At 35.4% G+C, this 22,724-nt stretch overlaps 1 protein-coding gene across 1 annotated transcript in view; it reads right to left on the bottom strand.

Moving 5' to 3' along the window:
- LOC122158129 (regulating synaptic membrane exocytosis protein 1-like) overlaps nt 1-22,724 on the bottom strand; it is a 186,026-nt gene that overhangs the window by 72,487 nt on the left and 90,815 nt on the right. The window contains exons 20-21 of the mRNA XM_042814569.1: nt 16,731-16,843; nt 1,765-1,877 (exon numbers count right to left, since the gene is read on the bottom strand). Coding sequence (XP_042670503.1) covers nt 1,765-1,877; nt 16,731-16,843 — 226 coding nt within the window. The remainder of the gene's footprint in view (nt 1-1,764; nt 1,878-16,730; nt 16,844-22,724) is intronic.

Raw genomic sequence — 22,724 nt, 5'->3', positions numbered from 1 at the left:
AATGATAGTAAATGACATATTAAAATTATTATGCAAATTCTGACTTCTGATCAGAATTACAGAATGCCTGAGGTTAGAAAGGATCTCTGGAGGCTGTTTGGCCCAACTTCTGCTTAAGCAGGGCCACCTAGGGCAGGCTGCCAATACTTTTTTTTTTTTGGGCAGGAGGGGGGTAACATTTGTAGCTGGCAGTTGGTAAATGAGGATGTAAAGCTTTGTTTCTCTCATTTTTCTTCCCTGTTTTAAATTCAGTGTTCACAACGAGGTGGTCTCAAAAAAGGGAAATATCTTCATTACAAAGTTGTCTTCATATTTAACTGTAAAAAGATGATGATACAAAGTAGATGCCTAATTGCCTACTACCCATTCTGAAGTGAATTTCTGATGTTTTGTACTGCTGAGTACCTTCTGTTATTCATTATTTTCATCTGTGTCTACAGGAGCACCAAGTCTGTAAAACACAAAGAAGGGGCACTTGGGAGGGGCAGGGACAAAAAGCCTGGTGCTGCACTACCATAACAAATGCCAGGAGTATACTGCCATCTCAGCTCTTGAAAAACTGTCAGTGTTTGCTGTTTTCTGTACATTACCACTTGACACACTGAAAGACTGTCTCTTTTAAAATGTGTTTAGATCTTACTGATATGAAAAACTTCTTGTAAAAATCTCTCTTAAGGTCTAAATTATTAGAAGGTGTAATTTTATTGAAACTGCTGCTGAGATCTTATCGTTAATATATTTGGCTGTTAAATGTGTCCTTGAGTTTTCTGCAGTGGACTTCTACATTTGCAGTGCCATCCCGTGGTTACTCATTGCCAACACACTACTACTGAGTAGGCCTTGGTGGCAGTGGAAGAACAGAACTGCAGGAATGCTCTTTGCGAACCCTTATGAATAGCTGGTTTTGTCTTTGCTCTTGACTTACACTACAGAAACAGTATGCTGCATCTCTAAACAGGAAACTTCTGCAGATATTTCCCCTCTCTTAGGTTTCTAAAAGCAGCAGGACTTCAGCATGACTCAGCTCCAGCCCCTCACATCTTGGCTTGTGAGAGGCAGCCTGGATTTCTGAGATCTTCTGCAGATTGCTTAGAAGTCTATGGAGATTTGAACTTACATGCCTGTGGGACAGCATTTCAGCATTATCAACAAAAATATATATGTTCTGTCTATATAACTTCATTCATGTAATTTTGTATACCTTCAATAATCAAAGGAAATCTTTATATTTTTATTGGAAAAGGAGATTAAGGTAATAGGTATGTATTTCCAAAAGAAAATACTTTATCTGTGATATCATTAGGATGCAAAAATATTACACAGATATGAAAACAGCAGCATGAGATTGGATCTAATTATGCCTCGCTCTCTGTATATGACACAGCAGCAAAAGCCTAGAGAAGAATAAAAGATCAGGATCAGCATAGAAGGATACTTCTCTTGTCTCCTATTTCATCCCCCAGCAATTTGTACATCTGAGACTTCTTAAAATCATGGTGACACGGCTCTGTTTAACAGTTGTTGAAGAATTCTTCTTCCCTGAATAATTTTTTTCAAGCGTTCTGCTTTTTGCATTTTAGGTAAAATCAAAGTCTAAGTGTAAAGTACATGAGGGGAGTAAAAAAAATGTTAAAAAGCCCTTACAGAAGACTCTTTGTCAAGCTTTATAACACAATGTTCGTGAGGGTGGTATAATATTTTAAATAGACATTTTATATCTTCAATTTTCAAGCCAAAATATCATTTTAATACTGCTAACTTTACCTTGGTATATTGCTCACGCTCATGTTCTTGACTAGAACCAGACCCTGACGTCTGATTATAACGGTGCACTTTCATTTTCATCTGCCTTGTTCGCTCCTCCACTACTAAGCTTGCTGCAAAAACACATAATGAAAATCAATTAAAAAGAGTGAAAGATCTTCTGAAAAACACACAAACAAACAAACCGGTTTAGCAACAATTTTAACTTATTTCCATCTAAATGAAACAAAGAAATGTACAGACATGTAAAACAAGTAGAGTGTAAAAACATCACAAAGGAGCACTAACATCAATAAACCATCACTTCCATCGCCAGAAGTCTTTACCTGAAAATGGGCAGACATCTCAATTTCTTATATATAATCAAGCTGATGCAACAGATACGAAGAGAGTGAAAGAATTTAGGTGGTAGACTGGATTATAACATTATAATGTCTGAATAGAGAGGACATAAACCTATGATCGTCTACCTGTATATGTGCTTAACTGTAGAAAATACTACAGCAGCATTCTAATGACTAATACATTAAACAGGTATTAAAATTTGCTTTTAAAGCAATTAAATCCTATTACTATCTTAATACCTAAACACTTACCATAGCTAAACATTTTTTTTTAAGGGAAATGATCTTTCTATTCAACCTGTTATAGTAAAAGATACAATAAATTCTTTTTTTTTTTTTTTTTTTTTTTTTTTTTTTACAAGAAGTCCTTTAAAAATTCTACTTTATAATGCTCACTTCTACTTTAAGGAAATTGCATGTTCTTCTATTTTTTATTTCCCTACCATTTATCTATAAAAAAGGAAATCTAATATTAAACATACAAGAGATTGTGGTGCTGTAAAGAGTACCTGATTCAATTTGAACGAGTAATGACAACATTGGCTGTGCTTGCCACAGGAAGATGTCCATGCACTAAAGGAAAAAACTGGTGTGAAAATACCCAGCCTAAAGCTTCCTTAAAGAAAGTTAACCTTGTGGTAGTGTGTAATTATCAGAGGGAGCTGCGTATTCTGCCATTCTTAAAGTTGGTTGGACTACAAATGCAAAGGAATACCAATAAAACCAGAACCTTGGAAACTGGTACTCTGTGGCAGTTCTCAAACTACACCGAAATATTCATCAGTATCTATTCTAAATTACAGTAACATTCACTATGTTCATCACTTTTCACAGGTTATAACTTCCAAGAAGAATTATTTCTTTTAGTTGCAATTTTTTTGTATAATCATAAGTTCAAGACCTGTGTTTTACTTGGGAAAACCCCTACAAAATCTTTTTGTGCTTTCGGATCAACCGTTTTGGATCAACCACTTGTATGATTCTCTCCAAAGATTAGTTTTTAAGAGTCCCTCCCAGTTCAGTGACAGGAGACAGACATCAATTTAAAGGCTTCATGGAATCACTTTTCCATCACAAAACAAAGAGAACTTTAAATTAAGGAAAAACAGGTGTACAATCATGATGTTTACAGATTTACATTATGAATTTAAAGGTACCAAAGATACCAAAGATAAGTGAGTTTTATGCTGCTACTTAACTATGGGATTCTTCACACTTTTTTGTTTGTGCTTTGCAAGCATGAACACAAAAAAAAGTACGTAGTACCCTCAGAGCTGAATATTTTAAGCTGTGTTAAAGTACAAACAACAACTGTGCTTGCATGCACCACCCGTAACAAGTTTGAGGAAATCATGAATTGTCTGTGCACTGGTTGGGTATGAAAAAAATATGAACATATCACTGTCAAGAATGTTTTCATGTCCTCCTTTCACATTTCTTATTTAAAGGTAGGGAAACTAAATACAGCAAATTACAGTGAAGTTCTGCTACAGCTACAAGTTTTAGGCAAAAGATAAAACTACCATCATAATCTTCAACCTCCCACACTTCAGAGGGATCAATCTAGGAAATTCTGCACATGCAGAATGTCACACTGGGCCCAGTGAGTATTCCAAAGGACTATGTTGGTTAACGTGTACCTTAATTGCAATGAGTCCAGTTCCACCATCAGATATGCAGGCACAGCTCCAATTACTTCAATGGAAGTTGCATGGAGGTATCTGAAGGCAAAATTGAGCACTTTAGGTGAAATTTTTAAAGACGGCCTCTCATTTTATGGACATATATGAAAGGATTAAGATATGTCAATTAGTGACTGAAGTCAAAAACTCAGATATCTCAATCTTATCATATATTCATGAAATAGACTGAGGATATAAAAATCAGAGGGAATATCGAGACCCCTTTAAAAATTTAGCCCTATTTGTGTACTGTGCACAGGTTATAGTGACTCTAAAAATAACCGTTTCACCATGTGACTGATAGGTGCTTCACCCTGCTAACTTATGATACCTGAGAAAGTATAATATGCAATGCCTACTATTCCAGCAAGTACGCACGAAAAGTACTGTAGTCAAAATTGAGTAAAAAGTCAACCTTAACTCAGTAATTTTGGATTATGCTCGTATTTAAATCTTAATCGAAAACTTACGTTTTGCATTAATGGATGCCATTATACGAAGTAGCATGAGAACAAGTAGTGAGGACTGTTAAGTTGATGTAAAGACTCTGAAAGAAATCTGTTTTTGTGTAAGAAGCAAAATGTGCCATTAGCTATTAGCTAAAAACAACTGGTTATCAATGTACTTCTAAGTAAGGCATTGCAATCTAGAAATTACAACTGCATTCTTTCCAGCTTTGCTCACCATGCACATCTAAGTGCATGATATATCTGGTTCAATTCTGTGATGGAAAGTTTTGTCTGCCTAAAAAATAGAGCAGTCTACTCTTTGAATTTTTATCAGAAAAAGAAAAAAAAAAACAAACCCAAAAACGTAACACAGGAGCAAAAGCACATGAGCAGAAGATGTACAATAAGAACTATAAGAACTATATAAATATAAGAAACACCAGCATACATACACAGTTCTTTCTTGGAACACAGCTGGTTATCACAGGTAATAAAAATTTGACATAAACAATTATTCAAGAGCTTAACCTATCTCTGAGAAAAAATATGGATCTACTTTATTCTTTACAGAGTGCTCTTCCCAGAGCTCTTGAGAAGGAGAACTATGCAGTAATCTACATATTGAAGCATAGAAATCCCCAAACTCTGAATTTTACAGTGTCCCTAGAATTCAAAATATGAAGATTTAACACCAGTATCTCAAATTAGTGGTACAACTACCACCAACATCAGTTGTGCATCAGTCATGCTTTGAAGAGCTATCACTCTCATCACTTTCAGAGATGCTCAATCAGATCTGAGATCAAACAGCATAAGAAGTGTTGAAAATAGAGAACTCATGGAGTAAACTGCTTAAATAAGAGGTGCACATGTAGAGGAAAAGCTTTCATTGTAAGGAGTTTTCTTGTGTAAACTATGTGCAGATTGTAGAATAATAATGTATATAAGCAATAAAGCCATGAAAAAAAGACAGACATACAAATGGAATCAAAATATTATTCTTCAACTCCCTTACTTTGCTTGGAAACCATTCTGACTCCTGTAATCTCAAGAGTACTGAGTCTGTCTGGGATGGAGTTAATTTTCTCCACAGCATCCCATACAGTGCTTTGTTTCAGATATGCAGCACTTAAATGTCTTAGCTATTGCTGAGCAGTGCTTGGACAGTATTAGGGCCTTTTCTGTTTCTCATTCAGTGATAACACTGTCTTTCAGAGGTGGCCACTACGTGGAGACTATCTGGGCATTGTCCACTGGTGGAAGATGGTAAGTAATTGCTTTTACATCACTTGATAGTTTGATTTTTTTTTCCTTTCACTTACTAAACTGTCCTTAACTCTACCCACAACAGCCCACACATTTTTACACACTTCTGCTCCTACAATTCCCTCACATACCTAGCTGTGGACGGAACAGGGAGTGAGGAAATTGTGGGTGCGTAATTGCTGGCTGAAGTCAACCCACTGTACTGACCTACCAATAATTAACCAACTATGCCTAGCATAATTCTGAATAGTTTTCCATCAAATAAGCAGAAGTTCTCTAGTTAGCATGTGGTTTATGATTGAACTCAATGCCAAGTCCCATCTACCTTCCACTGTGAATAGGATTGAAAGCAGAAAACATGGTCTCCTAAGATTAAGACTATTTCCTAACCCAGAAGCCTACCAGCTGTTCCTGGGTCTTTTCTTCATATGTCATTTAAGAGATCCTTTTGAACACTGGGCACTCTGCACTGTAATTCATGAAATATCTTGCAGGATTCTAAGTAAGTCACATGTTGGAAATATAACTAAACATCTGGATTTCTAATCTTTGTAGAGTTGATAATGGTATGAGAAAAAGAACAATTTAACATAAATACATAATGGAAGAGTTGTTTTTTTTACCTATAATCTCAAGAAGTTGCATGCATTTCTTTTGATAAAAGTAGTTTTCTACAACATTAAAGACAGTTCTTGGTATATGTTTCCAGCATAGGGAAAGAGATTTTTTTTTTTTTTTTTTTTTTTTTTTTTTTTTTTTTTGGACTAGAAGCATTTAAAATACATGCTCTATTTTGATTGTCTAAAATACGCAAATCCAAAAAATGTGACTTAAAGGAGGTAGGGAATAAACTAATGAAAATGGCTGAAGCTCTTTAATTTTCAGCCTGAAACCTACCCAGGAAGGATATTTAGGATAGGACAGTAGGTGTGGTTTTGTCGTTTTTGTTATTTTGATTGTTTTTGAAAGAAGAAAGAGCCATTTCTTAATTTTTTCAAGAGATTATAGAATTTATATACAGTCATACTCCTTATAATATGTCATCACTATGGCATGGTTTACAGAATTGCATCTGATAGCATTAACTGTTTAACAGCCTAACATCTCTATCTCTATCCTCAGACAACTGTGGGCATATTTCATCCCCTATCTGCTGATTAAAAAATACAGAGGTTAGGCCTGGTTACAATACTACCTATCCTTTCAATTATGTACAGAATAACAGAACAATGAGCAATACACTGTACTAACAGATCACATATATTATGGCAGATAGATGAAAAGGCAGAATTTTGTATTTTTTTTTTTTTTTAGAAATACTTCACACCTTTATTTGTAGATAATGCCGCATATGGCATACTTCTGCAATATGAAGTCTGTGAATCTAATAATGCATAAAATCTGACTTTAAAATTAATTCAACCTGCATTGGTATCTAAAACATTCCAGTCTTATGAAAGTGACTACTATAAAAGCTGCAAGAACAGTAGTGAACAGTGCAAAATAAACTGAAGTAATTTTGAGATTTTAAGTCTCCTCTTTAAATTTGCAAAGAAGTATCAAAGTAGATATCGTTTGCATGATTTCTTAAATGGCAGCTATCTACTAAGCTGATAGCTCAGTATATGAATTGTGGGCTCATGTATGTATAGACTGTATCACAGGAGCAATATTGAACTAGTATGGAGCTAGTCCTTACTAGCTCTGGTCTTAAACCAGTGAGCTTGTACATTTACATATCCATCTCTTCCACATTACAAAAAATATCACAGACAGCCTCAATTCTGCAGACTTTGGAAAGCTTTGAAGCTTGACAATTGATTACATTTAAAAAAGAAACCACTCATACATTTGAGAAAAGGGATTACAATTATTTTGATCTCTTTTACAGCAATGTGACTGTCTTAGATTCTGATCATCATCAAATTCCTAGGAAAATTATTTTCTGCCCAACACTCACTGTTTACACAGGCAGCTCCAGCAAAATATCACTATCTTGGAAACAGAGACTTGCTGTTACCTAGCTAGTAATAAAGCAAGAGAGAAGGGAAACACTGGCAATGTATATGAAGATAAGCCTCTGTACATACAAAACCAAGAAATTCTTAAAAGCCATAACGTGATAAGGAGCTCTATGACATAAAAGTAGAGAGAAAGGAAACTGGAAGATAATTTAGTGTCAGTGGATTCAGATATTTTAGGAAGATAATTCCTAAATAAGTAATTCCAGCAGACTGTCAATCCAAGCATACTCTTCTTGGAAAAGATTCAGGGAGAAGTCACAAAGTCCATAACACAGTTTTGCAGAAAGAGATTTAAGGAATGACTAAAAAGAAAGTAGATTTGTTAATTGACTGTGGTCTGTAATTATTTACACAGGAGAAGACTACTGTGAGTAGAAGGCCCTTTGACTGGACACATTCAATAAAATCCAGCACCTAGGATAAAATAGGTAAGGCCAGATAAGTAATACTGCATATGTTTAAAAGAACCAGGTGGTTAAGCACAAAAACAAATTTCCAACACTGACAGAGATTAAGTGAAAATTCCTTCCTAAAAGGGCATTCCTACTCAAATTAAAATATGGGCCAGAAAACTACCAGAATGACAAGTGGTATTACCACATCTATAATTAAAGCTGATAATCATATTGGTCTCTTCAAGGCTATAGAAAACCTATGGATGTTTTTGCACTGGTTATATCATTTCAGGTAAAGATGACAAACTCAACAAACATGGAATTAGTTTGAGGCACTATGCATATCTCTGTTCAAGACGATGAAAACACAAAGAAAATTATATACACAGTACAACCTCCAAGTCTTACCTGAGCTATTAATTGATGGAGTAAGGTAAATAATAATAAGGCACCAGGAGTTAAGAAGGCTGTAACCTTTACCGTCAGATATCACGTTTTCTTCATGATACAAACTTCAAGTCAAAAAATCTGGAAGTCTAAAATGACAGATTTGCTTACAGAAAGGAAGCTACTGAAAAGTAAGTTGAAATGAAAACTTATCTAATAAAAAGCAGCTTTCTATGAGTTCTTTTAACTCCAACCATGCCCCTAAATGCCTACGCATTAAAAATGAAATTGATTTAATTTGTTCTATCAAGAAACTGAGGATCAGGCCATCTCCAGACACCATAACAAATATTGGATTGCTGACAGAAGCCAGAGGAATCTATTGCCAGGATTGTTAGTGCACTGCTAATTAGCAACAGAAATCAATGCTCTGCTCTCATGCAGATTTCTCCCCATTTGTGCCCAGTCAAGGAAACAGCTTATGTTCCTGCAGAAGAATGGGGAACTGTGCTTACTGCAGAAGCCAACACACAGATCAACCTATACCTCACTGTTAGTCTTCATATAAAGGTATATATGCTGATCTACACTGAAAAGCCAGGAATTTCATCTCTCTGTGCTGTTTAGATGTTCCATGGATGGGAACTGGAAACAAAAACAAAACAAAATAAAATGGTATCAGGTTTGAGAAAGGTGGAAGCTGGAGATGAAACTATGCAAGGCAATATCCAGAATAAAGTCAGTATAAGGCAGCAGTGAGATCTGGATGGAAGAATTCCCTAGTGCAGCAGGTAAGGAAAGGGAGAAAGGAGGAAGAACTCATGGCTGGCTGGGCAGCACAGAACAGAGAGCTGACACCAGCAGTGGATGAGGATGAAACATTTCAGAAATAATAGAGATTCTCTAAGTAATTTTTTCCTCAACCTTCAGGCTGAATTTTGCAATATGCATATTATGAAGAATCCCTATGAAAAGTTTCAGGACTTCAAAAATTCACAAAAAGCTGAATTGGGAAACTTAAAAAAAAAACCTGAGTTTTGAAATCATGAGCAGATGAATGTTTTGAAATATAAGGCTAGTAACACTGAAAACTCAATTTTTGTATATTTTTTGAATACACAGAATTTGTTATCACTTCTCTCTATATATGCTTTTTAAAAGTACATATCATCTACACGTAGACAGCAAGGGAGCAGATTTTGCCCCTCTACCTGACTAGAAGATGCTGTGGCTTTCTCAAGTTGTGTTCAAGGACTCACATTTGCAGTATACTATTTGGTTCATGGCTGTGTCCCTTGCTATATAACATCCTCTAACTCTCGACTCACATCCCACATCTATCTCTTCTCCTTTACTTTTATTTCCTAAATTCACTGGGGAAGTCAGAGGTGATAATGGGCTACTAAAGTAAATCAGCTGAACATCAGGTTATGCGCAGTCCCCGGAACTGCTGCCACTCCTCTTGCCTAACACCTCTTTTGCCCACTTTCTAATCTGCATTCAACTCCCATGAGCCACAGGAATCCCTGAGGCTGGAGTACCCCACGACCTTCTACACATTCCCAAAACCTGGGCCAAATCTATCAAAATCTCATGGAAACAAGTTCTTTCACAAACCTGTTAAGCCATGTTCTAGTTTCTCAGTCCAAATCAGAGCAAGGCTTGTGAACTTGAAGAGTCACAAACAATAAACTGTCACAATTAATTGAATTGTTCTGTTTGGGAGAAATATAAATAATGAAGAAAGCAAAAGTGACAGATACAATTTATGAAATCAACCATTTTTAGTACTTTCTCAAGACATTTCATAGTACACACTTAACACTGCAAAATAATGTCCAATTGCTAATACCTAATTAAAAAAAAAAAATTATGGTGAAAACATACTCCTCAGTATTGACATGGATGTCAGAGTACATGCCTAGTGGAGTAGCTGCTGTATTTTACTTCAGCAAGTATGAACACATCAGTGGGATCCAGCCCTTCAAAAGTAAATAAGTTGTAGAAGACACAATCCACCAAAGCCTGTATTCAAACCAGAACAGCCCGATAGCTGAAGGACTCAAATTCAGAAAAAGTTAAAATTGCTGCATTAATGTTCACACAGGTTAGCATTTTGTTATTAACACTGGAGAGACTAAAATGTTCTTTTTCTCCAAGATTCATTCTGACTTCAAGATAACTCCAGCTTTCAGAAAAAAATAGGATTTCTGAGGAACACATCTTGGCATGGGTGTGACAAGCTGCACTTGTCACTTCATGGCAAAGCCTTGAAGAACTTTTGTTACTGCTCACCAATTCACTGGTATCAGCACATGCCAGGGGGGATTCACAGGAGGTCAAAACTGCACTTGTGAGGATTGTCTGCCTGCACGCAGAAACCTGCCCTACAACACACTCAGCTTTCTGAGTGTCAGGGGCTTGCCATGCAAACAAAACAGAGCTCAGGTTGAACTAACTTTTCTTCAAAAATCTCTGCCTACGTAGAGATAGATAGTAGAGATAGATAGTAGAGATAGATAGTAGAGAAAAGGGTAGTTTCTGGTCATTAGCACTTCAGCTCTTCCTAAGCCCAGATCTAGGAAACATCCTTCATAGATGACAAGAGCTGTAGCTGCATTGTCACAATTGTATTGGAACCAGCAGCTCTGCAGAGCTCAGGAAGTTAGTAGCTAAAACTTCATCTATGGATGAACTTTAAATCATTCAAAGCAGCTTCTTTTCCATTTAAAATACCATTACTGCTCCTTGTAAGTCTATTATTTTTATATGGAAATCTAGAAATCACAAAATAAACCACTGTCAGATTCTAAAGAGGGATAAAAACAAATAAATACTTGAGAAACATAATTTTCACCTGCTAAATGCTATTAAGTAAATGCTGTAAATTGACATGGAATATACTAATAGAAAAGCCAGTATTAACAGTTGCCAAACATTTGTTAAAAAAAAAATAAATACATATTTACCTTTTGTGGAAGAGTAATAATTCTCTTGTTCTTCAATGAATTAAATGCACGGAATGATGGAAACAGAAAAAGAAATCAGCAAATTTAAGGTTAGAGAAAGAAATGTGTTACATGTGACAATGGCAAGTACAATAAGCAGTACTCTGGCATATGCAGAAGTAATGCAGAAAATTAAAATGACAAACCATGACAAATAATAACGCCTGTGACGTTTTCTTCAAAATTAACAGGAACAATGAAGTTACTGAGAACCAGATTGTGGACTCCTTAAATATTCCACTAAAACAGTATTCTCACATCGAAATTTACGAACATTGCTTTAAGTATCGTTCTGACTTCTGAAAGACATCACCCAGTTTTAGTTTCTGATGCCTTTCCTGAAATTCTGAGTATTACAAATTTATCTTCTGTTAATGGAAATCTGTAATACTCAATAACCACTCACCCATGGAAAACTGGTCTTTAAGGTGTTTAAGGAAAACATTAAAGACTACGAGCCTTGAATTAATTTGCAAGAGTTAGCAATGCTGAGAGTAAAGATTCCACAAGCTGCCTCAAAATATGCAGTGTCACCTAAGAATTTCAAAATAAAACCAGAAATATGAAGACAAAACAAACAGTGCTAGAAGACTAAAATCTAAAATTGAAATCACTTCTTCTTCCAGTCAATGATGGATCTAAGACAGGGTCTTAACTGCAAGCATTTGATCTTTTACCATCACTCAAGCCAGACTCTCACTGCAATTACATTTCACTTCACATACACATGAAACTGGTTTTTTCCTTTTTTTTTTTTTAAGGATCTTAATTAAATATACAAAGATACTTGCAACTCTAATCCCTTATTTCTCAACGTGTTAATTTTCCATATGAAATTATGATTCCTGTTTGCTAAAAGGAACACAGGATATTGAAACATTTCATTCGTGGATGTTGTGACTACCATTGAAGACTTGTACACATACTTTATGTACATATTATAGACATGAACTTCATAAAAGCATCTCCCATTCATTACCAACAGAGATTTCAGTTTGACTTTCCTTCACGAAACAGCTGCAGACACACACATGCACTTCAACCTGCATATACAAGAGCTATGCAGCTTTTTCTGACATAAGCCAAGATACAGTAATACCTAATGCTGGTCAGAGTTTCATTTTTCTAATGATCACTGCATAAGGCTTACTTCTGTAAATACCTGCCATTGGAAACATATAAACACTCTAATTCAGTTATGTTTATTGGTACTCTTTGTATGTAAATAGGTTGCTGATTATTGCAGTTCTTATTCCCATTACATGATTTTTGAACATGAAACTGTTGAAGCTAGGAAAGCGAAACCAAGCTGTGAAGTGTCAAACAGAAGCAGACACATGGAGAAAGACCTGCTTTCCTTGAATTAGCTCATTTTTATACTACAAACCATCATCACGCATTTATTTTATTGGTTCAAAGATTTCAATAGTATACGACATGTTTTTTCTTCACTTGTTACATTTCCTAACAGTATCTACCATTGCTAAAAAGGAGTGTAAATAAGTCATACAGAGCTTCGGGCTTTATTAGTAATTAATTGTTACGCAGAAGTGCAGAGACCCACCCTATTCAAGTGAAAATCCTGATGAGATCTGAGAGTTGGTGTGAGATAAAATGGACTGAGTAAAGATCACGGAAGTATACTTTATACAAAAGTGCCATTTAAAAGCTGTGCAACTATACAACAGATTTGTTGTACGAACAGACAAAAAAGTCAGTGAAGAATTCCCACCCCTCTTAGCTTCCTCAAGTGATTTGCACAGTTCTATCAAACATGATGCAAATAAACTCTGACGCAACTCTATTGCAAATTGGCAAAAGATAATATATGGAGAGCACAGAATTGTCCATATCACAGCTTAGAATTTTATTGCTTTAGTAACAAAATATCTCTGCATTATCAGATCATTATATAGAATTTTCAGTTAAAACAAAGAACGATTAACGCTTCACTTGCAGCACAAGTTAAGGTAAATACTACTACATTGTGAATTTTAGAAAACACAAACAGGCATGCCTAAATCAGAGTAAACTTTCATATTCAAGCATCTCAAGATCTTCACTTGCATTAACAACCCAGTGTGGAAATTACTGCTAATGGGGTTGCAAAGAGAAACATATTGCCATGCCCTCCTTGAATATCACAGTGATTAAAATAAAAGTCATGTTCTCTAACAAACACAGGAGCCTACAATCTTAACTGTAACTTCTTTAAAACATCTGTATGTATTGACGTGGCTAAAAATTTAAGACAGAACTCTTTCAAGAGAAAATAACCAATGTGATTTCTAGTTTTTTCAGTACTAGGCAAAGTAGCTATCTCCTTAAGAACAGTCACCAAAGAGCTTGGTTTTACTGTTCTTTTGCGTTGTTTGTTTTTTTGTGTGTGTGCACGCAATTATGTTATACTGAGGTTATTAGATTGTCTTTTTACTGAACTTTTTCTTCTACTTTTTCTCCCCGTTCCTGATTGGTAGTACATGCATGTTTACATCTTTAACAGAATGGGGAAGATTAGTCTTCCTACAAGACTTTCTTCTCTTATGAAGTAGATCTACTGGGAAGAACCTACTCAATTAAGTCACAAGTTGACAGTTTATAATTCTAAAACCAAAGCAGTAACTAAGACAATATCGCTTGATAGAAGCAAAGAAATAGCCATTGTTTTTTAGTTCTGAACTTGATAATGAAAGAATGGAATGTCTAAGATTCACCGTTAGTCCTAGGAGAAGCCTTATTAGCATGTGGGTTATCATCTGAGACAAAAAAGAGATAAAATATCACACTTTTTTGAGAAGAAAACCACAGCCACTCTTGCTTCTTTGTTAACTCTCATATTTTCCACAATAAGAATTTCAAAGAGTAAAAAAATTACTCAATTCCTGTATACTTCCTGAATATGTAAACAGTCAACAAAAAACAACAACAGTATTGATATAAAGTCATTCAATCTTTCTACAACAATTACTATGATTTGCAAAACAGATATAGATTGATATGATCTATATTCAACCCTTCTGACATAACAAAATTATAGTGTCTGTGTAGTGTAAGAAAGTGCTTTACCACAAAAATGATACTTTACAGTACATCACATTGTATTTCCTTGAAATGCAGGATATCAACACTGACCACCAATAAGGAGCTCAATTTCTAAATGAAGAAAATGCAAAGAACTTTCAAACATTACTTCTTGTAACATTTATAGATCACACTGGATTTTGACATTTTCTGTCCCCATGGTGACTGCAAACTTAAATCAAATTAAGTCATATTTCAGTTCAAAGTACAGGGAGTGAAAATCTTTCATGGACAAATATATTGAGATTCAATTGTAACTAGAGCCAACGCACTTCTAATCACTCATCAAACTCTGATATTCACGCAGCAGGAATTAAAGAGGTGAAACTGATAGCAGAATCTGATACCAAAAATCAGAGCAAATATTATTTCTTATAGCCTCACTGAAGCTACTCACCTAGAGAAGGTTAAGTTTATACATACTAATATGCTTATATCACATGATACTGTCAAAACATTTAAAAATATTTTGCAAAATCTATTAAATTTAGTACTTCCTTGTAAATACACTCTCAGTCTGAACAGTGTGTAAAACCTGGGCATTATCAGAAAATTTTTCTTTCAAATGGATAAGCTAATCACACAAAATCAAAATACTATGTAAAGAAGAAAATCTGTTCAGCCTTCAATTCCACTGCCATATTGACATCGGCGGTATATGATGCATAACAAAGTAAATAACCTATTTATTTTCTACATATGGCGCAAGCATATGAACCACAAATACGAATAAGAGTTCAGTGAAACAGCACTGTGTTACAGATATTCATGGCACTGACAGCTTTTAAAACCAACAGCAGCTTTTGCCTTCTGTTTAAAGTTCACTTTTCTTTGCTCTTCTGCATACCCCATACAACCTCTTCTCTACTTAGTTCCACAACATGTTCTACATTCACTTCCAAAGTTTTTAACAAAACATTAACTAGCATTTTGTTCCCAACATACTAGTTACCAAGAACAGCTGAAAGATAACAGACAAATACCCACAGGAAAACCAAAATAAATTAAAAGCTGAATTGTCATTGTATATTGTACCAAGTTCTGAAATTGCAGATGAAGCATGAAAGAAATTTGAAATGCACCTTTCATTACACTTCCCTAAAAAGCTGTCACATACTAGTATGTAGAAATAGAAATTGTATATGTATATTCAAACTTTCTATAATCAAGACAGTCCTTAGTTCATTACGAAACACAATGAAAAGTCTCAAAAGTAAACTTTTAAATGAAAAAAAAATTGTATTAGTATTTTAACCATTCAGAATACACACATGTATAAAACAAGAACACATTTTAATGTATGTTAATTAAAGGTGTACTATGCCATCACAGTTCAGTCTAATAAAATTAATGCAAACTGACTATCTATGTTAATGCAAGTGACTTTACATCATACAAAAAAATACAGCAATCTAACATGATTAAAAGGTCATAGTCAGCACTATTACCTATTTAAGAAAAAGATCTGCCATCTTCAGTAAGGCACAATAAGGTTCATTGAGGCACAACACATAATCATCTGAAACATTTCTTTCATTTTCACACAGAAGAAAATCTTTAGTTGTTGCTTGTTAATGAGAAAAATGGGCTTTTAAACACAAAAGAAAACCTGAATGCACACATATTACCTACTGTGAAATTATAACTAATTTTATGGCCAGTTGATTTTTCTATAATAGTTCAAGCTGTGTGTGTAATACGTTGCTAGAAAAGGCAGCAGCAATATTTACACCTATTTGATGTTAGCTTGTAAAAACCACCTCCCACAGCCACTAAGTCTTCATTGTCATTTTCAAAAAAGAGCAGCGCTCTTTGCCCAATCAATTTATTCTTAATAATGTAAGAGCTGATGAACTGTGCCTTGATATTTCTTGCACTGATTGTTTTAATTCTTTAATCACTGAACTTGTCCCACTCCAAAAGGAATTTTTCATATTGTGATTTTTGTTTATGATTAGTCTATGTAAACAATACACAGCAATTAATACAAACCATAAAATAAGAACTGAATAACACTGTCAAAATATTTGCTCCAGATTTCTTTGGCTGAATACAAACTAGATGTGTTCATGGAAACTACCATGACTTTAACAGGAATTTTAAAGCAGACAAATATGAAAGGCTACTAGAAAATTAAGGCAGTTAAACCACATATAGTAACCCACCACTCAAAATCTACTAGACTTTCCAGACTACAAATATGCTTTCATTCTCTTCTATTTGGCAGAGTTATAGCTTTTAACATGTAGCTGTGAAAGCAGAATTTAAGTAAAGCGAAGAAAAGTAAGAAGGCAAAGAGTTAGAGCCATCATAAGCTCATTATTTGATACCTTGCTCTATACTGCCACTTCTTACTGGAACTTGCGGTAGCTGTCTTCCCCTGCGACTGCTGAAGGATGTGTCTGCAGGAGGAGACTGGGTGGGACTTCCTTGTTGATGTATTCTGCAGATGAAATGAAGATAAGATAAAATAACCCAAAGGAAGAGAATTTATATATTCTTATTTTCAGACACAAATTAAACTGCAAATAGAGAAGATGAGTTTGAAAAAATTTGCATTTGATGTATGCCGTATGCATGTATTCAGGACTGGACAACTAATCAACTTCTATGGCTTCACGTTTAGCTTTTCTAACTGCCTTCCATCTAACGAGAAAAATTCTCTATCCTTCTGTTTTTTTCTGTTTTGAGAAAGTACAAGTCGAAAAACACTCAACTAAAAGCAATTTTCTAAAAATCATTTATGATTATTGTTCTCTACTGGTACAAAGACAGCACAATATGTCACCTTTATATTTCACTGACTTTCGTGTTCCCTTCGTGATGATGCCCTATTGCACAAGATCACAGAACTAGACAGCAAGCTTTTAATGCCACGGCACAATGGGTTATTTTTCCTTGAACTTAAACAAGGAAAAACATCTTTAAATGTGTGTGTATGTCTGTGTGTGTCTGTGTGTGCATGAACTGGAAAGTGAACAGAACAATGTATAAGATTTTCAGTATTTTTTACCTAAGCAAATATTGTAATCCCCTTGACTTTGGCTGAGTTGTATCTACCACTATTTCAGAGCACTTCAGCTTCTTGACTTCTTATACACACATACAGCACCTTTAACATAGTGGGCACTTTTAGAATGCTTGTAAGTTTGCATTAGTAATAGGTAGGGCCACTGGTAATAACTAGAGAAAAAGCTTAAGGAAGTAAAGCAAAGGTGAAAAGAAGGAGATTGCTGAGAGCGACAGTTTGTTAAGTAAGCCTCCTTGTCAGCTACAGTAATACCATACTAACTACTGCAGAAAAGCACTGTTTATCTACTGTGCTAAGAGGCAAGTAGATAACTTGCAGTTTTAAGTAATGCACTTGTACAAGTTCAAATTAATTTTAGCTTTCATACTACGTAGATCAACTGACTTTCTTTAAGACTGAGATTTAGCAGTCAGAAAAGGATGTGATTTCCTGCATGGTGTTGAAGCAAAATACTTAAGTAATTTTCAGATGGATACAAAACAAAACACAACAATGGAAGGACAAAACACAGCTGATTTTTTACTCTTACACTGCGTAACTATTTAAGGTCAACAGAAGTACCATCTAGATGGTGAAGATAGGCAGCATAAAGGATATGGGGAAGTGTAAATACCATGAAGAGAGGATAATCTACAGTGCCAGGATGAGTGAACGCGCCATGTATGCTCAGGAAAGTACAATACCACACTGACACCTGGGAGGCAGAACATGAAAGCTGAACTGGACATGTAATAGCAACCTTGTCAGAAGTGGAGAAGGTGGAGCCGAGCCTCCGGGCGCAAGGTGATGCACAGAGCATAAGGCTCTGACACTAGAGTGCTCACTCGACCTGGAGCGAGCGTGATGTTTTCCCCTAATGACTGGCTGTTCAGTTGTTCGTGGGGCTGGAAATCCCCTTCTAGAAAGACATGGTAGCAGACCCCTAAAACATCAGGGCCAAAAAGAAACTATTCAGTTGTTAGCTCTAGGCACACCTTCCCATGCCCCCCTCCACCAAAGAATGTCACAAACATTGGCTGCACGGCCAGGATGGGCATTTCAGACCCAAGTTATTAATTCAGATTATAAATCCATTTCCAAAAGAATAAACTACAGAACACTCACTGCTGCAGATACACATCACTCTACTTGTGGAACTGCTGAGCACTGAATACGGTAGACCATTGGCCAAAACCCTAGCTGCATCTCAAACAGCAAACACAAGCTAATAACATGTATGAGATAAAAAGGGCTAGCACAGAGTAGGCTATAAATACCTAGTTTTAACATAGAGCATTTCTGTTTTCAAAACATACCTTCTGTCTTTATCAAAAATATTAACTGGCTTCCAATGAATGTCCCAAAGAAGGACAACTGGTAATTGCACACACACATCACTTAGGAGTCTGAAGCAAGGAATCTATTTAAGTAACTTTCTGCGGCAGAAACCGACACAATTATACAGTTCTGAAGGAACTCTGATGAAAACATCATTAAAATATGCAGCAAAACGATTAATCGTATTAGTGTAATTAGCAGCACAATGATTAGTAGTTTGATTACGTGTTTTGCAAGTATTAGACAACCTAGAACATCTCAGGTTTGGAGAGCGACTAAGTCAGTGTCCACCTGTGCCTTTTTACTAGTTCTGGGTTTTCTGGCAGTGTAGCTTTCTGTAAATGATAATATTGCATCCTTTATTTCAGAAATGTCCATAAAGCCACTCATGATATCTTTCCATTGTGGGTTTCTATTTCCTAATTTCTCCAGATTTATGAACTGTCCCTGCACACACACAGCACATCTTTCCCCAAAGTTACAATCAAAATAACCAAGGGACTGCCTAGTTTGCAATGTAAAGCTGTCACACACTTACAAATTATCCTTAATAATAACAATAAATAAATAATAATAAAAAAGATTGCATTTGAAATAACATTTACGCAGATGCCTACCAAGAATAAAGGTTTCATTTCAGGACCTACCAATGGCAGCCTACATGGAAGTCCTGCCACGGTGATACAAAAATAGGATTTGGTTCCTTTTGCTGTATCTTTCTCTTAAACCCTGACACTTTCTAAACTCCTAATTCGTTCTGGCAGTAATAGCAACATTCTTACAGGGACTGACTCCCTGATTTTACAAGATGCTCAAGATGATGGTGATGAGCTAAGATCTGAAAATGCCTGTTCTGTCTCAAATATAAATGTAATCCATGCTGGTCTAAAGAAGAAAGATCAGTTGCAGAAATGAAGATGTCTACAATATCTGATTTGGAGAATGAGACAGAGGAACAAGGATGGGAGACAAAAGCTGGTGTGTGACTGAGGAAATGAGAAGGAAGTTAAGAAGTATAGAGAGGACGGAATTAAGGAGAGAAAATTTGAGAGAAAGGACACCTTATGATAAATGACATTACAGCAAAAATATGTTGGTATCTTGTTGCTTGGTATCACTGCTTCTCCCAGAGGAAGGTAACATGACAAACTGTCACTCAACTGGCCATGGACCACAGGGGCATTCAACAGGTTCCACATCTGCCTTCCCACAAGGAAAATCAAGCTTCCTTCTCTTCAGACTGATATTTCAGTGACATCAATAAAAATAAACAGATAAATAAATCACAACAAAACCACATGCTGGCACATGTGGAACTATGAAAAACTAAAACTAAGAGTGCAGTACCAATCCAGCACACCTTTGGTACAGGGATCTACATAATTCATAGCAAGCACAGTTAACAACTGTATCATTATGTTTATGCAGCCTTAAATTTAGTATTTTGAGGGTAAGAAATTAGGGATGGATGAATATACTTCAGAACTCTGATGAATTGTTTTCACCCACTTTTTTTTGCAGTCACATTCATACAAGCATAAAATTATCTTCTATTTTCACAGGAGTTTAGCTGCTTCAGAAAATACTGAGTCTCATCTTCAGGCTTATCTCACTGAACCATTAAGGGAACTGTTAAAACACTTGTAAATTTTTGGGATATTTTTTTTTTTCCCCTCTTACACTGATTTCCTAAAATATCACAGTACTTAAGAATGTGATCTTACACGTTGAGCATGTTGAGGGGTATTAGAGGGAATGTGATAGCATGCTGGTATCTTATTCTCTGTGAGCACCTGAGCTACTTGTAGATAACATCAGTAAATTACAAAATAAAAGCTAGATCAAGATAGAAATGGATAGTAGAAGAATTACTATGGAGTCATATTTGCCATTTGACAAGCAAATTACTTGCCTGTTATCAAAATCTTCTGGCACTGGTGCAGAATTAACAGTATGATGTAATTCTAAACTGTATCACTTCAACTTGTTTAGAACTTTGCATGTCACTTCTAATAGTAGTTAATCATTTTATGGAAAACAGAAATCTACACCATATGCTGTGAAGTATTAAAAGGAAAAAACATAATTCAACATTTCCCTACACTCCGTTGTTGCCCTGTGTTCACTGTTCTTAAAATTGCTAGAGCTTACTTTTCTATTGCGGAAAATAAAAAAGGAGCTATGATGACTGACACTTTTGGAAACTTGCTTCACTTAAGGAGAAAAAGAATAGATTTTTTTTTCTTAGTTTCCCTATTCGCCTGTGAAATAGTTATTTCAGGTTGTCTTAAAAACAAACAAAAAAACCAACCACCACTTATCTCTTAATAATGACTACTTTAAGTTAATTATGCATTACCTCTTAACTAATCAACGCAAAATGGGAAAAGAATTTATCTCAGCTCAGCAATGATTAAAGTATGAATTCATTAAATTCCATATAAATTCTGTATATATAGACACTGTAGCAACATTTCACCATTATCTCCAGACTTACTCTTTCCCACATACCTGAATATATCATCAAATGTATGTTGTAACTTGCATAAGAACTGTAAGAAGCTTTGAAATATCCAGGAAAAAAAATCTCAAAATTTCAGACTTAGGCTGGTCATTTTAATTAGAAAAACACATTGCTCATGCCTCTAAAAACAATTTTCACAAATGTAACTACATGCTTAGAGGTAAAGTCATGCACTGTTAATGTATTCAGCATTAATCCCTCATAAGAACAGTTCTTACAAATTAGTTCCTTTCAGAAAAAAATATGTGAAATTTGGTTTCATGATTATAATTCACACCAGCCATACAATAATATTACTAAAAAAACACATGGGATTTTGTGAAGTATGTATTTTAGATCTTGACATCTGTAGAAGGAAGATGCACTCAGTTCAGATGCTGAAATACCAGGTTTGAAATATGAATGTACATCCAGACAGATACATTAATTCCTCCAGTCTCATATGTTGTGGGATTTCCTTTTATCTGACACTTTCTTCCACACTGTTTACACTGTCCTTCTTTAGAATCTCTTACATTTCATTTTCCTTCCCCATCCTTTATGTTCCCATGTCCATTTACTGCTTACGTTTCCATATTTTCCACCCCAATCACTTTATATCCAACTCTCATCTTTTCTTCTTTCTCAGCCTCTTGGCAATGTTCATAAAACCACTCAGCCTGCATGATTACCAACAACTGAGACCACTGCAGTCTTGGTCCCAGGAGCTCCCTTAGTTTTCAGAAGTTAAAAATAGGGAAAAATATGGATGTAATGAACTGAAAGGCAAAACTGCTGCTGTTTTAAAGACAGCAAGGACCTCAGCCTTAACTCTGGCAATATGCCTGGTCTAAATTGAAATAAACTGCTGCTGGGACAGCAGAAGCCCCAAAACCAAAATAATAGTAATCCGGTCCTTGAAGCAGTAAAAGAAAATAAAAGCTCTGAACTTTTTTTCTAGATAATGTGTATTTGCTTTGAAAATAAAATGTCTCTTTGTTATTCATGGAAGTTTTTCAATCCTCACAATGTAAACAGATGAGCCCCTTTGTTCATCAAGAAAACACCAATCTTCTGGAAGGGGCAGGATCTCACTCCTCCTCACTGCTCTTAGCTCAGCCAACACACAGGCTTAACCAGATACACACACACATGATTAAACATGTATCCCTATTTCTTCCACTTGTTCTTAAGAATTTGAGTACATAAGCATTTGCTACTATAATGTAAAAGCTGAAAGTTACAATAATAATGCATGCACAAGAAAATTCAGTGGAAGCAGAAGGTAAAGTATCGGTGTCCATATTAACTTCATGTAATGACAGCTTACAGAATTTTTCAACATCTTTTTATATAGAATTTAACATTTTTTTATATTAAAATGTGAAATTGCTAGCTTGGAATATAGGAGTGTGATAGTGTAGCTCTTTCTTTATCATTTGATCAGCTATCTCTTGAATTATTAGTCTCCTC

This window comes from Centrocercus urophasianus, unplaced genomic scaffold, assembly GCF_019232065.1.
Source record: "Centrocercus urophasianus isolate 14NV4802_14NV808 unplaced genomic scaffold, USGS_Curo_1.0 seq_10, whole genome shotgun sequence".
In the NCBI taxonomy this organism is placed as follows: Eukaryota; Metazoa; Chordata; class Aves; order Galliformes; family Phasianidae; genus Centrocercus; species Centrocercus urophasianus.
Note: the sequence above shows the minus strand (reverse complement) of the source record. Positions and strands in the feature narration are given on the sequence as shown.